At 34.6% G+C, this 20,069-nt stretch overlaps 1 protein-coding gene across 1 annotated transcript; it reads right to left on the bottom strand.

Moving 5' to 3' along the window:
• Positions 1-217: 217 nt before the first annotated feature.
• dup (chromatin licensing and DNA replication factor double parked) lies at positions 218-19,405 on the bottom strand. The gene is given in 6 exon segments (XM_081975292.1): positions 218-750; positions 8,540-8,750; positions 15,095-15,704; positions 18,617-18,639; positions 18,641-19,132; positions 19,223-19,405. Coding segments are annotated over 6 exon segments (1,803 nt in total). The 5' UTR covers positions 19,298-19,405; the 3' UTR covers positions 218-358.
• Positions 19,406-20,069: the final 664 nt, after the last annotated feature.

Here is a 20,069-nt window from a genome sequence, read left to right as displayed (position 1 = left end):
TTTTAAACTGTGACACTTACAGATTCTAGGTGAGACTGAGCAAAGTTTGACGTTTGTGACAACTGTCAAGTTATACTAGAACACCGCTTATTTAGACAGTCACGTGACAATTGTCAAAATAATTGCGAAATCTCAAATACCGTAAGAAAACTGTTCTAATCAGTGCTTACCTGATAATTTTTGTAGTAAAAAAGGATTTCCAATAAGAAAACACAAATTTCAAATTCGCCACACTTAACACTTTAATACTCTTTTCAAAAGGTTACCAAAAAATAATTTATACGTTCTCGTAAGGCCTAATCAGTACAAAATATTAAACACTAGTAGAAGAACACTTTGGTACTTACTTTCGGACAAACTACGTCTCATTTTTCTGCTTACACAAGTTTTCAAGTTTGTTCAACACCAAACTCAAGTCCGCGTTTTTTCTCAATTTGAGATAAACGCAATGTCGGATCTCGTGGAACGCCAACCAGTTCGGCAATTCTTTGGCGATCACTTTCAAGTGATCCTCCATTTCCGCTTTCGTCAAATTACCTCGGTAACTGTTGCCCAGTTTGTCCACCACCGTGTCCAACGTTAACACGCCCTTCTTTTCCGCAACGAACACGTTACGAGTGAGCCGAGCTATTTCTGGTAATCGCGAGTATAACAGTACTTCCTTCTCTTTGTCGGACGATCTTGTCATCGATATCAGGGCTTTGGCTGCTTGCTTTTGCCGTACTTTTTCTAGCAGACACTTTGGTATTCCTAGTAGAAGAAAAATATGTTAACATCATTGTTTTTTAGAGAAATAAAACAAACAAAAACATTGTAAGTTATTGAAACAAATTCTGTTGTTAAAACCATCTCGACACGACTAAAATGCCCTAAATTCGCCTAAATTACCCTGAGTGGGACTGAAAATTATCCTAAAGTTGTTAAAAACATCTCAAAAAGCTTAAAATGCCTTATATTAGCTTAAAATTTCTTAAATAAGCCTAAAATGCTGAATATGTAACTAAAATAGTTAAGATTATCTGGACAAGCCTAAAATGCCTTAACTTAGCTTAAAATTCCTTAAATTAGCCTAAAATCCTGAAAAAGTAGCCGAAAATCGCCAAAATGATATCAAAAAGCCTAAAATGCTGAAAATCAGCCTAAACAGAACTATTTTGTATTCGAAAGTGTAGTATTTCTTAAGTTAGCCAAAAATGCATTAAAAAAAATTGAAAATTAGCCTAAAACTGTCGAAACGATCACAAATAGCCTAAAATGTAATGATTTAGGCTAAAATTTAGGTAATTAGCCTATTCCTTACGTCACCTGACAGCTGTCGAATAAATCACACTGCACATTGAATTTATGTGTTCCTTAACGTCCCAACTGTCAAATTTGGTTTTATGGAGGCGTAAACAGAACTTGCAGTGCAATTCCTCAAAAAAACACATATATTTCGAATTTTATACCTTCAAGTCACGGGTCAGTTAGTTTTGACAGTTATGACAGCTGTCACGTGACGCAAGCAACGTATTAAAGTATTCCTTAACGTTACAACTGTCAAATTTAGCTCCATGAAGCTTTAAACACAATTTCCAGTGTAATTGTTCAAATTAACAACTATTTATACTTTTATAGTTTCAGGTCACTGGTGCACAAGTTTCGACAGTTATGGCAGCTGTCACGTGACGTAAGAAAAGTATAAAAGTGTTCCTTAACGTCAAAACTGTCAAATTTGGCCTCATAAGGCTGTAAAGACTACTTACAATGTGGTTCCTCCAAGAATCACATCTATTTGGCATTTTATACTTTTAGGTCACTGGTGATTGGGTTTTGACAATTATGACAGCTGTCACGTCACACAAGCAACGTATTAACGTGTTCCCTAACGCACCAACTGTCAATTTTGCCTTCATGAAGTTTTAAACACAACTTACAGGGTGGATCCTCCGAGAAACACATCTATTTGGTATTTTATACTTTTAGATCACTGAGGAGTGGGTTTTATCAGTTATGACAGCTGTCACGTGACGTAAGGAACGTGTTAAAGTGTTCTTTAACGTTAGAACTGTCAAATTTGGCTCCATGGAGCTGTAAATTTAACTTACAGTGCAATTTCTCAATCAAACACATTTATTTGGAAATTTATACTTTTAGACCACTGTTGAGTGGGTTTTTGACAGTTATGACAGCTGTCACGTGGTGCAAACCACGTATTAACGTGTTCCTTAACGTCCCAACTGTCAAATTTGCCTCCATAGAGCTTTAAACACAACTTCCAGTTTAATTCCTCTAAATTCGCCTAAATTACCCTGAGTGGGGCTGAAAATTAACCTAAAGTTGTTAAAAACATCTCAAAAAGCTTAAAATGCCTTATATTAGCCTAAAATTTCTTAAATTAGCCTAAAATCCTGATAAAGTAGCTGAAAATCGCCAAAATGATATCAAAAAGCCAAAAATGCGGTAATTTAGCCTAAAATTCTGAATATAAGCCTAAACTTGTCAATGCTACCGCAAAAACCCTAAAATGCTGAAAATCAGCCTAAACAGAACTATTTTGTATTTGAAAGCCTAGTATTTCAGAAGTTAGCCAAAATGCATTAAAAAAAATTGAAAACTAACCTAAAATTGTCGAAACGATCACAAATAGCCTAAAATGTAATGATTTAGGCTAAAATTTAGGTAATTAGCCTATTCCTTACGTCACCTGACAGCTGTCAAATAAATCACACTGCACATTAAATTTATGTTTTCCTTAACGTCCCAACTGTCAAATTTGGTTTCATGGAGGCGTAAACACAACTTACAGTGCAATTCCTCAAAAAAACACATATATTTCGAATTTGATACCTTCAAGTCACTGGTCAGTTAGTTTTGACAGTTATGACAGCTGTCACGTGACGCAAGCAACGTATTGAAGTATTCCTTAACGTTACAACTGTCAAATTTAGCTCCATGAAGCTTTAAACACAATTTCCAGTGTAATTCCCCAAATTAGCAACTATTTATAGTTTCAGATCACTGGTGCACAAGTTTCGACAGTTATGGCAGCTGTCACGTGACGTAAGAAAAGTATAAAAATGTTCCTTAACGTCAGAACTGTCAAATTTGGCTTCGTAGAACTGTAAAGACTACTTACAATGTGGTTCCTCCAAGAATCACATCTATTTGGCATTTTATACTTTTAGGTCACTGGTGATTGGGTTTTGACAATTATGACAGCTGTCACGTGACTCAAGCAACGTATTAAAGTGTTCCCTAACGCACCAACTGTCAATTTTGCCTCCATGAAGCTTTAAACACAACTTACAGTGCGGTTCCTCCGAGAAACACATCTATTTGGTATTTTATACTTTTAGATCACTGAGGAGTGGGTTTTAACAGTTATGACAGCTGTCACGTGACGCAAGGAACGTGTTAAAGTGTTCTTTAACGTTAGAACTGTCAAATTTGGCTCCATGGAGCTGTAAATTTAACTTACAGTGCAATTCCTCAATCAAACACATTTATTTGGAAATTTATACTTTTAGACCACTGTTGAGTGGGTTTTTGACAGTTATGACAGCTGTCACATGATGCCAACAACGTATTAACGTGTTCCTTAACGTCCCAACTGTCAAATTTGCCTCCATAGAGCTTTAAACACAACTTCCAGTTTAATTCCTCTAAATTCGCCTAAATTACCCTGAGTGGGGCTGAAAATGTTGAAAATTAACCTAAAGTTGTTAAAAACATCTCAAAAAGCTTAAAATGCCTTATATTAGCCTAAAATTTCTTAAATTAGCCTAAAATCCTGATAAAGTAGCTGAAAATCGCCAAAATGATATCAAAAAGCCAAAAATGCGGTAATTTAGCCTAAAATTCTAAATATAAGCCTAAACTTGTCAATGCTACCGCAAAAACCCTAAAATGCTGAAAATCAGCCTAAACAGAACTATTTTGTTTTCGAAAGCCTAGTATTTCTTAAGTTAGCCAAAAATGCATTAAAAAAAATTGAAAATTAGTCTAAAATTGTCGAAACGATCACAAACAGCCTAAAATGTAATGATTCAGGCTAAAATTTAGGTAATTAGCCTATTCCTTACGTCACCTGACAGCTGTCAAATAAATCACACTACACATTGAATTTATGTGTTCCTTAACGTCCCAACTGTCAAATTTGGTTTTATGGAGGCGTAAACAGAACTTGCAGTGCAATTCCTCAAAAAAACACATATATTTCGAATTTTATACCTTCAAATCACGGGTCAGTTAGTTTTGACAGTTATGACAGCTGTCACGTGACGCAAGCAACGTATTAAAGTATTCCTTAACGTTACAACTGTCAAATTTAGCTCCATGAAGCTTTAAACACAATTTCCAGTGTAATTCCCCAAATTAGCAACTATTTATACTTTTATAGTTTCGGGTCACTGGTGCACAAGTTTCGATAGTTATGGCAGCTGTCACGTGACGTAAGAAAAGTATAAAAGTGTTCCTTAACGTCAGAACTGTCAAATTTGGTTTCATGGAGGCGTAAACACAACTTACAGTGCAATTCCTCAAAAAAACACATATATTTCGAATTTGATACCTTCAAGTCACTGGTCAGTTAGTTTTGACAGTTATGACAGCTGTCACGTGACGCAAGCAACGTATTGAAGTATTCCTTAACGTTACAACTGTCAAATTTAGCTCCATGAAGCTTTAAACACAATTTCCAGTGTAATTCCCCAAATTAGCAACTATTTTTAGTTTCAGATCACTGGTGCACAAGTTTCGACAGTTATGGCAGCTGTCACGTGACGTAAGAAAAGTATAAAAGTGTTCCTTAACGTCAGAACTGTCAAATTTGGCTTCGTAGAACTGTAAAGACTACTTACAATGTGGTTCCTCCAAGAATCACATCTATTTGGCATTTTATACTTTTAGGTCACTGGTGATTGGGTTTTGACAATTATGACAGCTGTCACGTGACACAAGCAACATATTAAAGTGTTCCCTAACGCACCAACTGTCAATTTTGCCTCCATGAAGCTTTAAACACAACTTACAGTATGGTTCCTCCGAGAAACACATCTATTTGGTATTTTATACTTTTAGATCACTGAGGAGTGGGTTTTAACAGTTATGACAGCTGTCACGTGACGTAAGGAACGTGTTAAAGTGTTCTTTAACGTTAGAACTGTCAAATTTGGCTCCATGGAGCTGTAAATTTAACTTACAGTGCAATTTCTCAATCAAACACATTTATTTGGAAATTTATACTTTTAGACCACTGTTGAGTGGGTTTTTGACAGTTATGACAGCTGTCACATGATGCCAACAACGTATTAACGTGTTCCTTAACGTCCCAACTGTCAAATTTGCCTCCATAGAGCTTTAAACACAATTTCCAGTTTAATTCTTCTAAATTCGCCTAAATTACCCTGAGTGGGGCTGAAAATGCTGAAAATTAACCTAAAGTTGTTAAAAACATCTCAAAAAGCTTAAAATGCCTTATATTAGCCTAAAATTTCTTAAATTAGCCTAAAATCCTGATAAAGTAGCTAAAAATCGCCAAAATGATATCAAAAAGCCTAAAATGCGATAATTTAGCCTAAAATTCTAAATATAAGCCTAAACTTGTCAATGCTACCGCAAAAACCCTAAAATGCTGAAAATCAGCCTAAACAGAACTATTTTGTTTTCGAAAGCCTAGTATTTCTTAAGTTAGCCAAAAATGCATTAAAAAAAATTGAAAATTAGCCTAAAATTGTCGAAACGATCACAAATAGCCTAAAATGTAATGATTTAGGCTAAAATTTAGGTAATTAGCCTATTCCTTACATCACCTGACAGCTGTCAAATAAATCACACTGCACATTGAATTTATGTGTTCCTTAACGTCCCAACTGTCAAATTTGGTTTTATGGAGGCGTAAACAGAACTTGCAGTGCAATTCCTCAAAAAAACACATATATTTCGAATTTTATACCTTCAAATCACGGGTCAGTTAGTTTTGACAGTTATGACAGCTGTCACGTGACGCAAGCAACATATTAAAGTATTCCTTAACGTTACAACTGTCAAATTTAGCTCCATGAAGCTTTAAACACAATTTCCAGTGTAATTCCCCAAATTAGCAACTATTTATAATTGTATAGTTTCAGCTCACTGGTGCACAAGTTTCGACAGTTATGGCAGCTGTCACGTGACGTAAGAAAAGTATAAAAGTGTTCCTTAACGTCAAAACTGTCAAATTTGGCCTCGTAAGGCTGTAAAGACTACTTACAATGTGGTTCTTCCAAGAATCACATCTATTTGGCATTTTATACTTTTAGGTCAGTGATGATTGGGTTTTGACAATTATGACAGCTGTCACGTCACACAAGCAACGTATTAACGTGTTCCCTAACGCACCAACTGTCAATTTTGCCTTCATGAAGTTTTAAACACAACTTACAGGGTGGATCCTCCGAGAAACACATCTATTTGGTATTTTATACTTTTAGATCACTGAGGAGTGGGTTTTAACAGTTATGACAGCTGTCACGTGACGTAAGGAACGTGTTAAAGTGTTCTTTAACGTTAGAACTGTCAAATTTGGCTCCATGGAGCTGTAAATTTAACTTACAGTGCAATTTCTCAATCAAACACATTTATTTGGAAATTTATACTTTTAGACCACTGTTGAGTGGGTTTTTGACAGTTATGACAGCTGTCACGTGGTGCAAACCACGTATTAACGTGTTCCTTAACGTCCCAACTGTCAAATTTGCCTCCATAGAGCTTTAAACACAACTTCCAGTTTAACTCCTCTAAATTCGCCTAAATTACCCTGAGTGGGGCTGAAAATGCTGAAAATTAACCTAAAGTTGTTAAAAACATCTCAAAAAGCTTAAAATGCCTTATATTAGCCTAAAATTTCTTAAATTAGCCTAAAATCCTGATAAAGTAGCTAAAAATCGCCAAAATGATATCAAAAAGCCTAAAATGCGGTAATTTAGCCTAAAATTCTAAATATAAGCCTAAACTTGTCAATGCTACCTCAAAAACCCTAAAATGCTGAAAATCAGCCTAAACAGAACTATTTTGTATTCGAAAGTGTAGTATTTCTTAAGTTATGACAGCTGTCACGTGACACAAACAACGTACTAAAGTGTTCCCTAACGCCCCAACTGTCAATTTTCCCTCCATGAAGATTGCCCCAATGAAATTCCTCAAAGAAACGCATTTATTTGTAAATTTATACTTTCAGACCACTGGTGAGTGGGTTTTTGACAGTTCTGACAGCTGTCACGTGATGCAAGCAACGTATTAACGTGTTCCTTAACGTCCCAACTGTCAAATTTGCCTCCATAGAGCTTTAAACACAACTTTCAGTTTAATTCCTCAAATTAGCAACTATTTCTAATTTTATAGTTTCAAATCAGGGATTAACGGGTTTCAACCGTTATGACAGCTGTCACGTGACGTAAGGAACGTGTTAAAGTGTTCTTTAACGTTAGAACTGTCAAATTTGGCTCCATGGAGCTGTAAATTTAACTTACAGTGCAATTCCTCAATCAAACACATTTATTTGGAAATTTATACTTTCAGACCACTGGTGAGTGGGTTTTTGACAGTTATGACAGCTGTCACGTGATGCAAGCAACGTATTAACGAGTTCCTTAACGTTCCAACTGTCAAATTTGCCTCCATAAATCTTTAAACACAACTTCCAGTTTAATTCCTCAAATTAGCAACTATTTCTAATTTTATAGTTTCAAATCAGGGATTAACGGGTTTCAACCGTTATGACAGCTGTCACGTGACGTAAGGAACGTGTTAAAGTGTTCTTTAACGTTAGAACTGTCAAATTTCGCTTCACGGAGCTGTAAATTTAACTTACAGTGCAATTCCTCAATCAAACACATTTATTTGGAAATTTATTCTTTTAGACCACTGGTGAGTGGGTTTTTGACAGTTCTGACAGCTGTCACGTGATTCAAGCAACGTATTAACGAGTTCCTTAACGTTCCAACTGTCAAATTTGCCTCCATAAATCTTTAAACACAACTTCCAGTTTAATTCCTCAAATTAGCAACTATTTCTAATTTTATAGTTTCAAGTCAGGGATTAACGGGTTTCAACAGTTATGACAGCTGTTACGTGACGTAAGGAATGTATTTAAGGTCAGAACTGTCAAATTTGGCTCCATGGAGCTGTAGCGACTACTTACAGTGCAATTCCACTAAATAGTACGGAAAACCTCCTAAAATGTATCAGAAGCTTCTAAGAAGATTTTAAAACCTTCTGAGAATTCTGTAAAATTGGTAAAGGCCTCTAGAATCATTTTAAATATGCCGGAAGTCTTTAAAAACACCTTAAAGCCTCAAATTTTCTTTTTGAATTGCCAATATAGTACAGAAAAGCTTTTAAAATGTATCAGAAGCTTCTAAGAAGATTTTAAAACTGTCTTTTTGATGTGCATTTAATAGCCTAATTGTCTTCATCATTCTCTTTTATTGATTTTTGAAAATTTTCAGTTTCTAGTGTTACACTAAACGAGAAATTGCCAGTAGGGTGAAAATTATCAAGGTAATGCGAAAAAAAATACCTTTCAATATGGATTGATTGTCTTGTGCACTCTCCTGTGTGGCCGTAGCATTTTTCTGATTGTTTTGCGAGTCTTTCAGTTTCTGCAAGGCCATTTCCATTTTCGTGTTGCAGCTAAACAGCACGCGCGCCCTCTCCAGGACGTCTTTGCCAGAAGTGAGTTTGTCCTCGACAGGAGGCTGAGGCAACGGTGAACACTCGATGTCAGGAACCTGATTTTAAACAATCACACAAAATCAGTATTATAATAATAAATTGTAAAATATCTGGTTTTGTTTCTTTAATAACCAAATTGTCCAAAAAATTAGTATGCATAATTTCGACAAAATATTATTAATAAAAAAAATATATTTAGTAGTAGTAATAGTATGCTTTATTTCATAATTACATTGAGTTACACAAAGATGTATAAAACAAAAATAAAATGAAATGACGTCACAAAAACATTACCCACACAAAAAAGAACTACCCCAATCTTATGTGCCTAACTAAAATAATCCTGAAGACTATATGGTTCGAGATCTATAAGAAACGTTTTTAATTTTCTTTTAAACATTTTTTATACAGTAATCTTCTTAATATCAACATTTAATTTATTATAACATTTGATGCCCATATAATATACGCCTTTTTCAAACAATGCTAGCCTATGTTTCGGATAAGGAATGTCACTTGTGCGAGTAGGATAATTGTGATTGACATTTGATACAAATTCAGCTTGGTTTTTAAAAACGAACATAACTATTTCATATATGTATAAAGCGTAAACAGTAAGCAGTCTTTTAGACTTAAATACTCCTCGGCAAGATTGTAATGGTGACATTTTACAAATTATTCTTAATATTCGCTTTTGAGTAACGAAAATGTTTTGAGCTTTAAAGTTTATTCCCCAAAAAATAATACCATATTTCATTGGTCCTTCGAAATTTGCAAAGTAGAGTGTTCTCAACAAACTGCAAACTTTATTAAGTTTATTATTAAGATATTCAATATGATGAGACCAGTCTAAAAATTCATCAATATAAATTCCCAGAAACTTGGTTTTGTCAGATATCTCAAACTGACTGTCACAAACAAGAATAGACTCAGGCTTAGTGATTCTATTTAATTTAGTTCTAAATAGCATACTGCTGGTTTTAGATTTGTTTAAAAGTTATTTATTTATTTCAAACCAAGAACTTGCTAACGAGAATAGCTCATTTGCATTTGCATATTTAATATACAAATTTTAAAATTTGATAATTTACTCTTGTAAAATTTCTGCTTTGACAATTTGAGAGTGTCGTTTGGTCAACTTAACTTTGAAATTTGACAATTTACCTTTGATTTTTGACATGTCAATGGTAAATTGAATGTTTTTTTCTTGTATTTGTAGTTTTTAATTGAAATGATTTTTGTAGCTTAAAAGAACAGTTTTGATAACTCAAATCCCCTCCTTGACATGTTTTCTAGATTATAAGGCAATTAACCTAAAAGTTGAATCACCCTGTACAGTACACAACATGCTTAAGATCACAAGTTCAAACCGATTAAAAAACAAAAACAATTCATGATAGTTAGCAAATTTGCAACCTAATCAAAATACACGACTATTATTAAAAATAGCAACATTAATATGGTTTATTAACCTACTTTTGGAATTTATATAGTGTAAACTGCCAAGGTTAAAACCAGAAACCAATTAATAGTATACAGGGTGTTTTTTAATGATTGCGAAACATATTACTCATCAAATTAATGCCAGTTATATAAACCATATTTAAAAATGACAAAAATTAAGGTCATCTCAAAAATGGTACCAGTTAGCGTCATTCTGACAGCAGATTTGAGTTACTGAGGTCCAAATTAGTCTACAACCGGAATTTCATTGAAATAGTACCAACATGGTGCTTTACAAGGTAGCCTAATATAAAGCTGCGTCAAACTGTAAATTTAACACAATTTTGGTGCACTTTACCATAAAATCGCTAATAACTCGTTTATTTGAAACATTCAGTATAGACACATCAGAAGACCGTAGATGGCCAATGGATGGGACTATCACGTGACGTTAAGCGGACGCGGCTAAGTTGCCCCGTTCGGCCGCTAGAGCGCGTCAAAGTTGGTCGTTTTATTTCGTACTTTTTTGTAAATATCTCGAGAACCGTTCAATTTACAAACTTGAAATTGCTACCATAAATGTGTCTCGTCAGGGCACAACTTTTATCATATATACAATTTTCTTGTAAATTGCACGGTTTGGTTGTAAGAAAATAAAAATTGATTTTTATCCATTTTTCCAAGGGGAGGACCCTAGCAAATTTTCGAAAAAATATCAAAATTTTAAAATCAACTTTGACCAAGCAAATACTTTTGGGTTGATGATCGAAAACTAGCATAAGGCGCTAAAAGGCGATTACGGCCCTTATAAGGGAACCACGCCCTGAAAAGTACCTAAAATTGACAAAAATCAAGGTTTTCTCAAAAATGGTACCAGTTAACGTAATTCTGACACTGGATTTGAATTTTTAAGGTCCAAATTAGTCTACAGCCGGAATTTCAATGGGATAGTACCAACATGGTGCTTTACAAGGTACCCTAAAGCTGCAAAAAACTGTAAATTTAACACGATTTTGGTGCACTTTACCATAAAATCGCTAATAACTCGTTTATTTGAAACATTCAGTATAGACACATCAGAAGACCGTAGATGGCCAATGGATGGGACTATCACGTGACGTTAAGCGGACGCGGCTAAGTTGCCCCGTTCGGCCGCTAGAGCGCGTCTAAGTTGGTCGTTTCATTTCGTACTTTGTGACAAAAATCAAGGATGGTACAAGTTAGCGTCACTTTGACAACGAATTTGAATTCCTAAGGTCCAAATTAGTCTACAACCGGAATTTCATTGAAATAGTACCAACATGGTGCTTTACAAGGTAGCCTAATATAAAGCTGCGTCAAACTGTAAATTTAACACGATTTTGGTGCACTTTACCATAAAATCGCTAATAACTCGTTTATTTGAAACATTCAGTATAGAGAGATCAGAACACCGTAGATGGCCAATGAATGGGGCTATCACGTGACGTTAAGCGGACGCGGCTAAGTTGCCCCGTTCGGCCGCTAGAGCGCGTCAAAGTTGGTCGTTTTATTTCGTACTTTTTTGTAAATATCTCGAGAACCGTTTAATTTACAAACTTGAAATTGCTACCATAAACGTGTCTCGTCAGGGCCCAACTTTTATCATATATACAATTTTCTTGTAAATTGCACGGTTTGGTTGCAAGAAAATAAAAATTTATTTTTATCCAATTTTCCAAGGGGAGGACCCTAGCAAATTTTCGAAAAAATATCAAAATTTTAAAATCAACTTTGACCAAGCAAATACTTTTGGGTTGATGATCGAAAACTAGCATAAGGCGCTAAAAGGCGATTACGGCCCTTATAAGGGAACCACGCCCTGAAAAGTACCTAAAATTGACAAAAATCAAGGTTTTCTCAAAAATGGTACCAGTTAACGTAATTCTGACACTGGATTTGAATTTTTAAGGTCCAAATTAGTCTACAACCGGAATTTCAATGGGATAGTACCAACATGGTGCTTTACAAGGTACCCTAAAGCTGCAAAAAACTGTAAATTTAACACGATTTTGGTGCACTTTACCATAAAATCGCTAATAACTCGTTTATTTGAAACATTCAGTATAGATTTATCAGAGGCCCGTAGATAGCCTATGAATGGGGCTATCACGTGACGTGAAGCGGACGCGGCTAAGTTGCCCCGTTCGGCCGCTAGAGCGCGTCAAAGTTGGTCGTTTCATTTCGTACTTTGTGACAAAAATCAACGATATCTCAAAAATGGTACCAGTTGGCGTCATTCTGACAATAAATCTGAATTTCTGAGGTCCAAATTAGGTACCAATTTGATGCTTTACAATCTGGTTGAAAATTTTCAGATACCTCTAGCATTAAGTCTTTAAATACTATGGAAAATTGTCCAAAACCTGCTAGAAGCCCATAAGATGGTCTTGAATATTCTGAAATTTTTTTTAAAAATGCTAGGAGCCTCTAAATATTACGAAAAATCTTCCAAAACTTGCCAGAAACCTCTACAAAGATTGTAAATCCTCTAAGGAATTTTTAAAATTACCAGAGACCTTCAGAATTATTTTGGGAATACTACAAGCTTTTAAATATTATGGAAAATTTGTCAAAACTTGCCGGAAACCTCTCAAAAGTTTTTAAATCTTCTAAAAACGCCAGAGAGCTCTAGTATTATTTTGGAAATACTACAAGCCTCTAAATACTATGGAAAATCTTCCAGAAATTAACAGGAACCTCTAAGATTGTTTTTTTTAAATTGCCAGAGGCCTCTTAGTTTGGAAATACCGCAAGCCTATAAATACTATGGAAAATTGGGCCAGAAGCCTCTAAGAAGATTATAAAACCTTCTAAAAATTATTTAAAATTGCCAAAAGCCTCTAGAATCACTTTGAAGATGCCAGAAGTCTTTAAGCAAGCCTTAAAGCCTCAAAGCACTACAAAATTTGGTACAGTCAGGAAGAAAAACGGTGTCAATATTTGCTAAGAAGAACACAGTTTGAAAGGTCAAGGACAATATCACTTGTCAAATCCACTTGGAGTGAGAAAATGACAGTCTTTTTTGACAGACAAATTTTCTAACCAATAACCTCAAAAAACACTACAAAATTTGGTAGTCAGGAAGAAAATTGGTGTCAACATTTGAACTGCCAGAAACACAGTTTGAAAAGACAGTCAAAGACAAAATTACTTGTAAAACCCATTTGTAGTAAGAAAATTACTGTTTTAAGCACATTTTTGAAATCCTCATTAAATTTCCTATCCCGTAACATAAAAAAACATTACAAAAATTGGTAGGGTCAAGAAGATAAGCGGTGTCAAAATTTGAACTGACAGAAACACAGTTTGAAAGGACAGTCAGTTACAAAATCGCTTGTAAAACCCACTCTGAGTAAGAAAATTACTGTTTTAAACACATTTTTGAAATCCTCATTAAATTTCCTATCCCGTAACATAAAAAACATTACAAAAACTGGTAGGGTTGAGGAGAAAAGCAGTGTCAAAATTTCAACTGACAGAAACACAGTTTGAAAGGACAGTCAGAGACAAAATTACCTGTAAAACCCACTTGTAGTAAGAAAATTACTGTTTTAAGCACATTTTTGAAATCCTTATTAAATTTCCTATCCCGTAACAGAAAAAAACATTACAAAATTTGGTAGTCAGGAAGAAAATTTGTGTCAAAATTTTAACTGCCAGAAACACAGCTTCAAAAGACAGTCAAGGACAAAATCACTTGTCAAATCCACTTGGAGTGAGAAAATGACTGTTTCAAGCACATTTTTGAAATCCTCATTAAATTTCCTATCCCGTAACATAAAAAGCATTACAAAAATTGGTAGGGTCAAGGAGAAAAGCGGTGAACTGACAGAAACACAGTTTGAAAGGACAGTCAGTTACAAAATAGCTTGTAAAACCCACTCTGAGTAAGAAAATTACTGTTTTAAGCACATTTTTGAAATCCTCATTAAATTTCCTATCCCGTAACATAAAAAAACATAACAAAAATTGGTAGGGTCGAGGAGAAAAGCGGTGTCAAAATTTGAACTGACAGAAACACAGTTTGAAAGGACAGTCAGAGACAAAATTACCTGTAAAACCCACTTGTAGTAAGAAAATTACTGTTTTAAGCACATTTTTGAAATCCTCATTAAATTTCCTATCCCGTAACAGAAAAAAACATTACAAAAATTGGTAGGATCGAGGAGAAAAGCAGTGTCAAAATTAGAACTGACAGAATCACAGTTTCAAAGGACAGTCAGACAAAATTACTTGTAAAACCCACTTTGAGTAAGAAAATTACTGTTTTAAGCACATTTTTGAAATCCTCATTAAATTTCCTATCCCGTAACATAAAAAAACATAACAAAAATTGGTAGGGTCGAGGAGAAAAGCGGTGTCAAAATTTGAACTGACAGAAACACAGTTTCAAAGGACAGTCAGTTACAAAATCGCCTGTAAAACCCACTCTGAGTAAGAAAATTACTGTTTTAAGCACATTTTTGGAATCCTCACTAAATTTCCTAACCAATAACATCAAAAAACACTACAAAATTTGGTAGAGTCAGGAAGAAAATTTGTGTCAAAATTTTAACTGCCAGAAACACAGCTTGAAAAGACAGTCAAGGACAAAATCACTTGTCAAATCCACTTGGAGTGAGAAAATGACTGTTTCAAGCACATTTTTGAAATCCTCATTAAATTTCCTATCCCGTAATATAAAAAGCATTACAAAAATTGGTAGGGTCGATGAGAAAAGCGGTGTCAAAATTTGAACTGACAGAAACACAGTTTCAAAGGACAGTCAGAGACAAAATTGCTTGTAAAACCCACTCTGAGTAAGAAAATTACTGTTTTAAGCACATTTTTGAAATCCTCACTAAATTTCCTAACCAATAACCTCAAAAAATACTAAAAAATTTGGTATAAAATTGGCAGAAAAAGGTTTTCAGAGTAGTAATGAAAAAACAATTACCTTTTCGATATCAAACTCCGGATGCCAACGGGTGACCTTGTCTTTGGGGATATTAATGGGGGTATCCAGTGACATCAAAAACTCATGGTGGTACTCCTTCACTTTATCCAGCAGCACGTTAAAAAGCTTCCTCCTCCTTTGCAACAACAAATCCGAAGTCATATTCCCGTCACTGTTCACTACGGGATGAAGGACCAATTCCCATCGTTCCGCCCTCATTCCGTTCCCGAAAACCTTCAATTTTTCCTGAGCAAAAGAAAACGCCTCAGGAAACACGGTTTTAATCTGAGCCAAATGTTTTTCCAGCAAGTTTCTCTTCAGTATTTCCTCCACCGCCGGTTTGAGTTTCCTAAACGTGATCGTTTCTTTGCGATTGTACAGTATTTGAATCACTGTGTCCACTGCCCGAAACATTTCCGCTAAAAATCGGTACTTAAAGGGCAGCGTTAGGGCTGGTTTGGTCGTTTCGGATAACAGTTCCTTGGAAGGGCTGGTTATAGGGACGGCGTTCTTGGTGGGGCTCATCAAATTCAGTAAATTGCGACGAACACCCGATCCTTCTTTGCGCGGGCTCAAATACGCTTTTTCCGGTGAAAACACTTTCTGAGGACTGCAACAACAATATATTGTTATGTTATAGTTTGATTGAATGGTTATTGTAGTAGGTTTACAGTTGTTGATTTTTAAACACAGTAGCCAAGTAGGAAAGTTATAGACAGGGTGTCCCAATAAACAGTATTACCAGCTAAAATTAATTTAAACATGAAATGTCACAGCTCATAAGGCATTTGTCTTGAAACTATGAAAACTGGTTACAAAGACAATTTTTAAATCTCTGAAGGCAATTTTCATTGTTTCAAAGTGAATTTACTGATTTCTAAGTTAACTTTTAAGACTAAAGTCATTCCATTTGTCTTGAAACAATGAAAACTGGTTACAAATACTATTTTTAAACCTCTGAAAGCAATTTTCAATGTTTCAAAGTGGATTTACTGGTTTCTGTCGATTTTCAAAACTAAAGTCATTCAATTTGTCTGGAAAGTATGAAAACTGGTTACAAAGACAATTTTTAAGCCTCTGAAGGCAATTTTCACTGTTTCAAAGTGAATTTACTGGTTTCTAAGTTAACTTTTAAGACCAAAGTCATTCAATTTGTCTGGAAACAATGAAAACTGGTTACAAAGACTATTTTTAAACCTCTGAAGGCAATTTTCACTGTTTCAAAGTGAATTTACTGGTTTCTAAGTTAACTTTTAAGACCAAAGTCATTCAATTTGTCTGGAAACAATGAAAACTGGTTACAAAGACAATTTTTAAACCTCTGAAGGCAATTTTCACTCTTTCAAAGTGAATTTACTGGTTTCTAAGTTAACTTTTAAGACCAAAGTCATTCAATTTGTCTGGAAACTATGAAAACTGGTTACAAAGACAATTTTTAAGCCTCTGAAGGCAATTTTCACTGTTTCAAAGTGAATTTACTGGTTTCTAAGTTAACTTTTAAGACCAAAGTCATTCAATTGGTCTGGAAACTATGAAAACTGGTTACAAAGACAATTTTTAAACCTCTGAAGGCAATTTTCACCGTTTTAAAGTGAATTTACTGGTTTCTAAGTTAACTTTTAAGACTAAAGTCATTCAATTTGTCTGGAAACTATGAAAACTGGTTACAAAGACCATTTTTAAGCCTCTGAAGGCAATTTTCACTGTTTCAAAGTGAATTTACTGGTTTCTAAGTTAACTTTTAAGACTAAAGTCATTCAATTGGTCTGGAAACTATGAAAACTGGTTACAAAGACAATTTTTAAACCTCTGAAGGCAATTTTCACCGTTTTAAAGTGAATTTACTGGTTTCTAAGTTAACTTTTAAGACTAAAGTCATTCAATTGGTCTGGAAACTATGAAAACTGGTTACAAAGACAATTTTTAAGCCTCTGAAGGCAATTTTCACTCTTTCAAAGTGAATTTACTGGTTTCTAAGTTAACTTTTAAGACCAAAGTCATTCAATTTGTCTGGAAACAATGAAAACTGGTTACAAAGACTATTTTTAAACCTCTGAAGGCAATTTTCACTCTTTCAAAGTGAATTTACTGGTTTCTAAGTTAACTTTTAAGACCAAAGTCATTCAATTTGTCTGGAAACAATGAAAACTGGTTACAAAGACTATTTTTAAACCTCTGAAGGCAATTTTCACTCTTTCAAAGTGAATTTACTGGTTTCTAAGTTAACTTTTAAGACCAAAGTCATTCAATTTGTCTGGAAACAATGAAAACTGGTTACAAAGACTATTTTTAAACCTCTGAAGGCAATTTTCACTCTTTCAAAGTGAATTTACTGGTTTCTAAGTTAATTTTTAGGACTAAAGTCATTCAATTTGCTTGGAAACTATAAAAACTGGTTACAAAGACCATTTTTAAGCCTCTGATGGCAATTTTCACTGTTTCAAAGTGAATTTACTGGTTTCTAAGTTAACTTTTAAGACTAAAGTCATTCAATTTGTCTGGAAACTATGAAAACTGGTTACAAAGACCATTTTTAAGCCTCTGAAGGCAATTTTCACCGTTTCAAAGTGAATTTACTGGTTTCTAAGTTAACTTTTAAGACCAAAGTCATTCAATTTGTCTGGAAACAATGAAAACTGGTTACAAAGACTATTTTTAAACCTCTGAAGGCAATTTTCACTCTTTCAAAGTGAATTTACTGGTTTCTAAGTTAATTTTCAAAACTAAAGTCTTTCAATTTGTCTGGAAACTATAAAAAACTGGCTGCAAGGCATTTTTTAAGCCTCTGAAGACAATTTTCACAGTTTCAAAATGATTCTAGGACTAGAAGCCTCTAATGTCCTGGATCGTTCATAACAAATGTATTGTAGAAGGCCTCTGGCAGTATTTGGAAGATTTTCAGTAGTATTTACAGCCTTCAGGCAGGTCCAAACTAAAATCATAAAGCTTCTGGCAATTTTAAAAAATTCCTTGAAGCTTTAGGACACTTGTAGAGGCCTCTGGCAGCTTTTAAGAGTTTTTTAGTAGTATTTAGATATTTCTGGCAATCCCAAACTGTCTTTCAAATTTTTTGGAAAATGTAAGACTTGTTTAGGCCTCTCACAACAGTTTTTCTGTCAATTGATGCCAAAAGAATAGGTTTTTTATTTTTCACTATTTGTTTAACTTTTACTTGGCAATGCACATAAGTTTTAGAAAAAAATTTAAATAGAAAATGTCTACTATATTTCTAGCTAAATATTAATTATACAGGGTGTCTCAAAATTACGTTTTTCTAAATGTCTGTGCTAATATGTTCTGTATTGATATTCAGTTATTTTTTTTTGTCTAATAAATTAAAATTTTTTTTCGGGCACTCCCATTAAAAACTTAATTTTTAGTTTTAGAAAGAAACTTAAAATTCAAGCTCATATTTCTGAGACAAATTTAAATTATACAGGGTGGAACTACTCTACCTTTGACTGACTGTACAATTGGTAAAATAGCAAAATTTAATCACAATAAACATAAACAATCACTTACCTTGTCATAACATGCAGCTCAATGGTTTTTAAATCCCTTTAATTTGGGAGAATCAGGAATCCCCACAGTTTCCTTCCCAATTTCAGACAATTTCCTGTCACCCTCCTGAAATCTGGCTATAGAAGCCTTTAAATCTGCAAGTCTTTTGCTTCTACACATTTTATTTCTGATCTCCTTAATGGACGGGCCATCCATCCTAACTTTGTCCATTGCATTTACTGTGGGTTTTTTTGGTGAAGCTGGTGGGGTTCGATGGGTTTCTTCCCCACTTTCCAACTTACTTTCAATCACAGTTTCGTGGTTTTTCATGTTGTTGATCAGTTCTTGTATGTTTCTATTGTTTGCGGTGGGTTTCAGTCTTTTCCTGGTGGCCTTAATGATCTTTTTCTGGGCTGGGACAATCGTGTTTGGCACTGTTATAATTTTACTCAAACCAATTATTTCTTCCTTGTCCTGTAGTTTTTTAAGTTTTCCATTGGGACACCCATCTTCGGTACTATCCAAATCCTTGGAAACCTGTGCAAAAATAAGTTCGTTTTGTTTGTCTAACCCATTTTTGGTGGTGGAACAGGTGTTGGCTTGGTCTAGTATTAAAACTTTTCTTGCCTGATTGATTTTTGTGTCGTCCACGGCGGTTCGTTTACGGCTATTGAAAAAACAGGCGACGGACGGTTGCGCCATTTCCTAAAAACGTATAATAAAACCGAATTGTAAACAAATTTAAAGGGACTTTTAAAATGCCAACCACTCAATAAATGAAAAGGAGTGGAATAGTTGACACTTAAAAATTTCCCTCCAAAAAATGACAGTTTTGACAGTTCATCTGTGAGAATTATGTCAGTTTAAATTATATGACAGTATGCGGTTTGTTCGGAATTTGACACTTACTACATACAAATGTAACTTGTTTTTCTCAGAGATATCTTAAAAACGTTTAGAGTATTTTGGCAGTTTTATTTTCCGGAAAATTTTTTTCTATTAACTTATTTTGTACTATTAACCTGAAAGTATTTAGGGAGTTGAGGTTAATTTTGAAAATACAAAAAATCAGTTTTTGACAGTTCTAGTTTTTAATTTTTCAGGATCAAACGGTGCATGGTACCAAAAAAGTGTATAGAATTTGTGGTAAAACTTCAGACTGAACGTTCCTGAGATATTGAGCAAAAACTGCAAAAAACGTGAGTCAACTTTGACGCCCTCTAGCGGCTAAACGGAGCAACTAAGCCGTGTCCACTCAACGTCACGTGATAGCTCCATTCATTGGCTCTCTTTTGTTATACGGTGTGTTTATACAGGGTGTTTCAAATAAGCGAGTTATGGACGATTTTCTGGAAAAGTGCACCAAAATTTCGCTCAAATTGGGAATTTCTGCTTTCGAGGAGGGTGGTCAAAGTAGGCTGCTAGAGCAAAACCAATTGAATATCGATACAAACATTTTACATCAAGTAGGCCT

The sequence above is a fragment of the Ips typographus genome, linkage group LG3, assembly GCF_016097725.1.
Source record: "Ips typographus isolate SLU linkage group LG3, UJ_Ityp_2.0, whole genome shotgun sequence".
NCBI lineage: Eukaryota > Metazoa > Arthropoda > Insecta > Coleoptera > Curculionidae > Ips > Ips typographus.
Note: the sequence above shows the minus strand (reverse complement) of the source record. Positions and strands in the feature narration are given on the sequence as shown.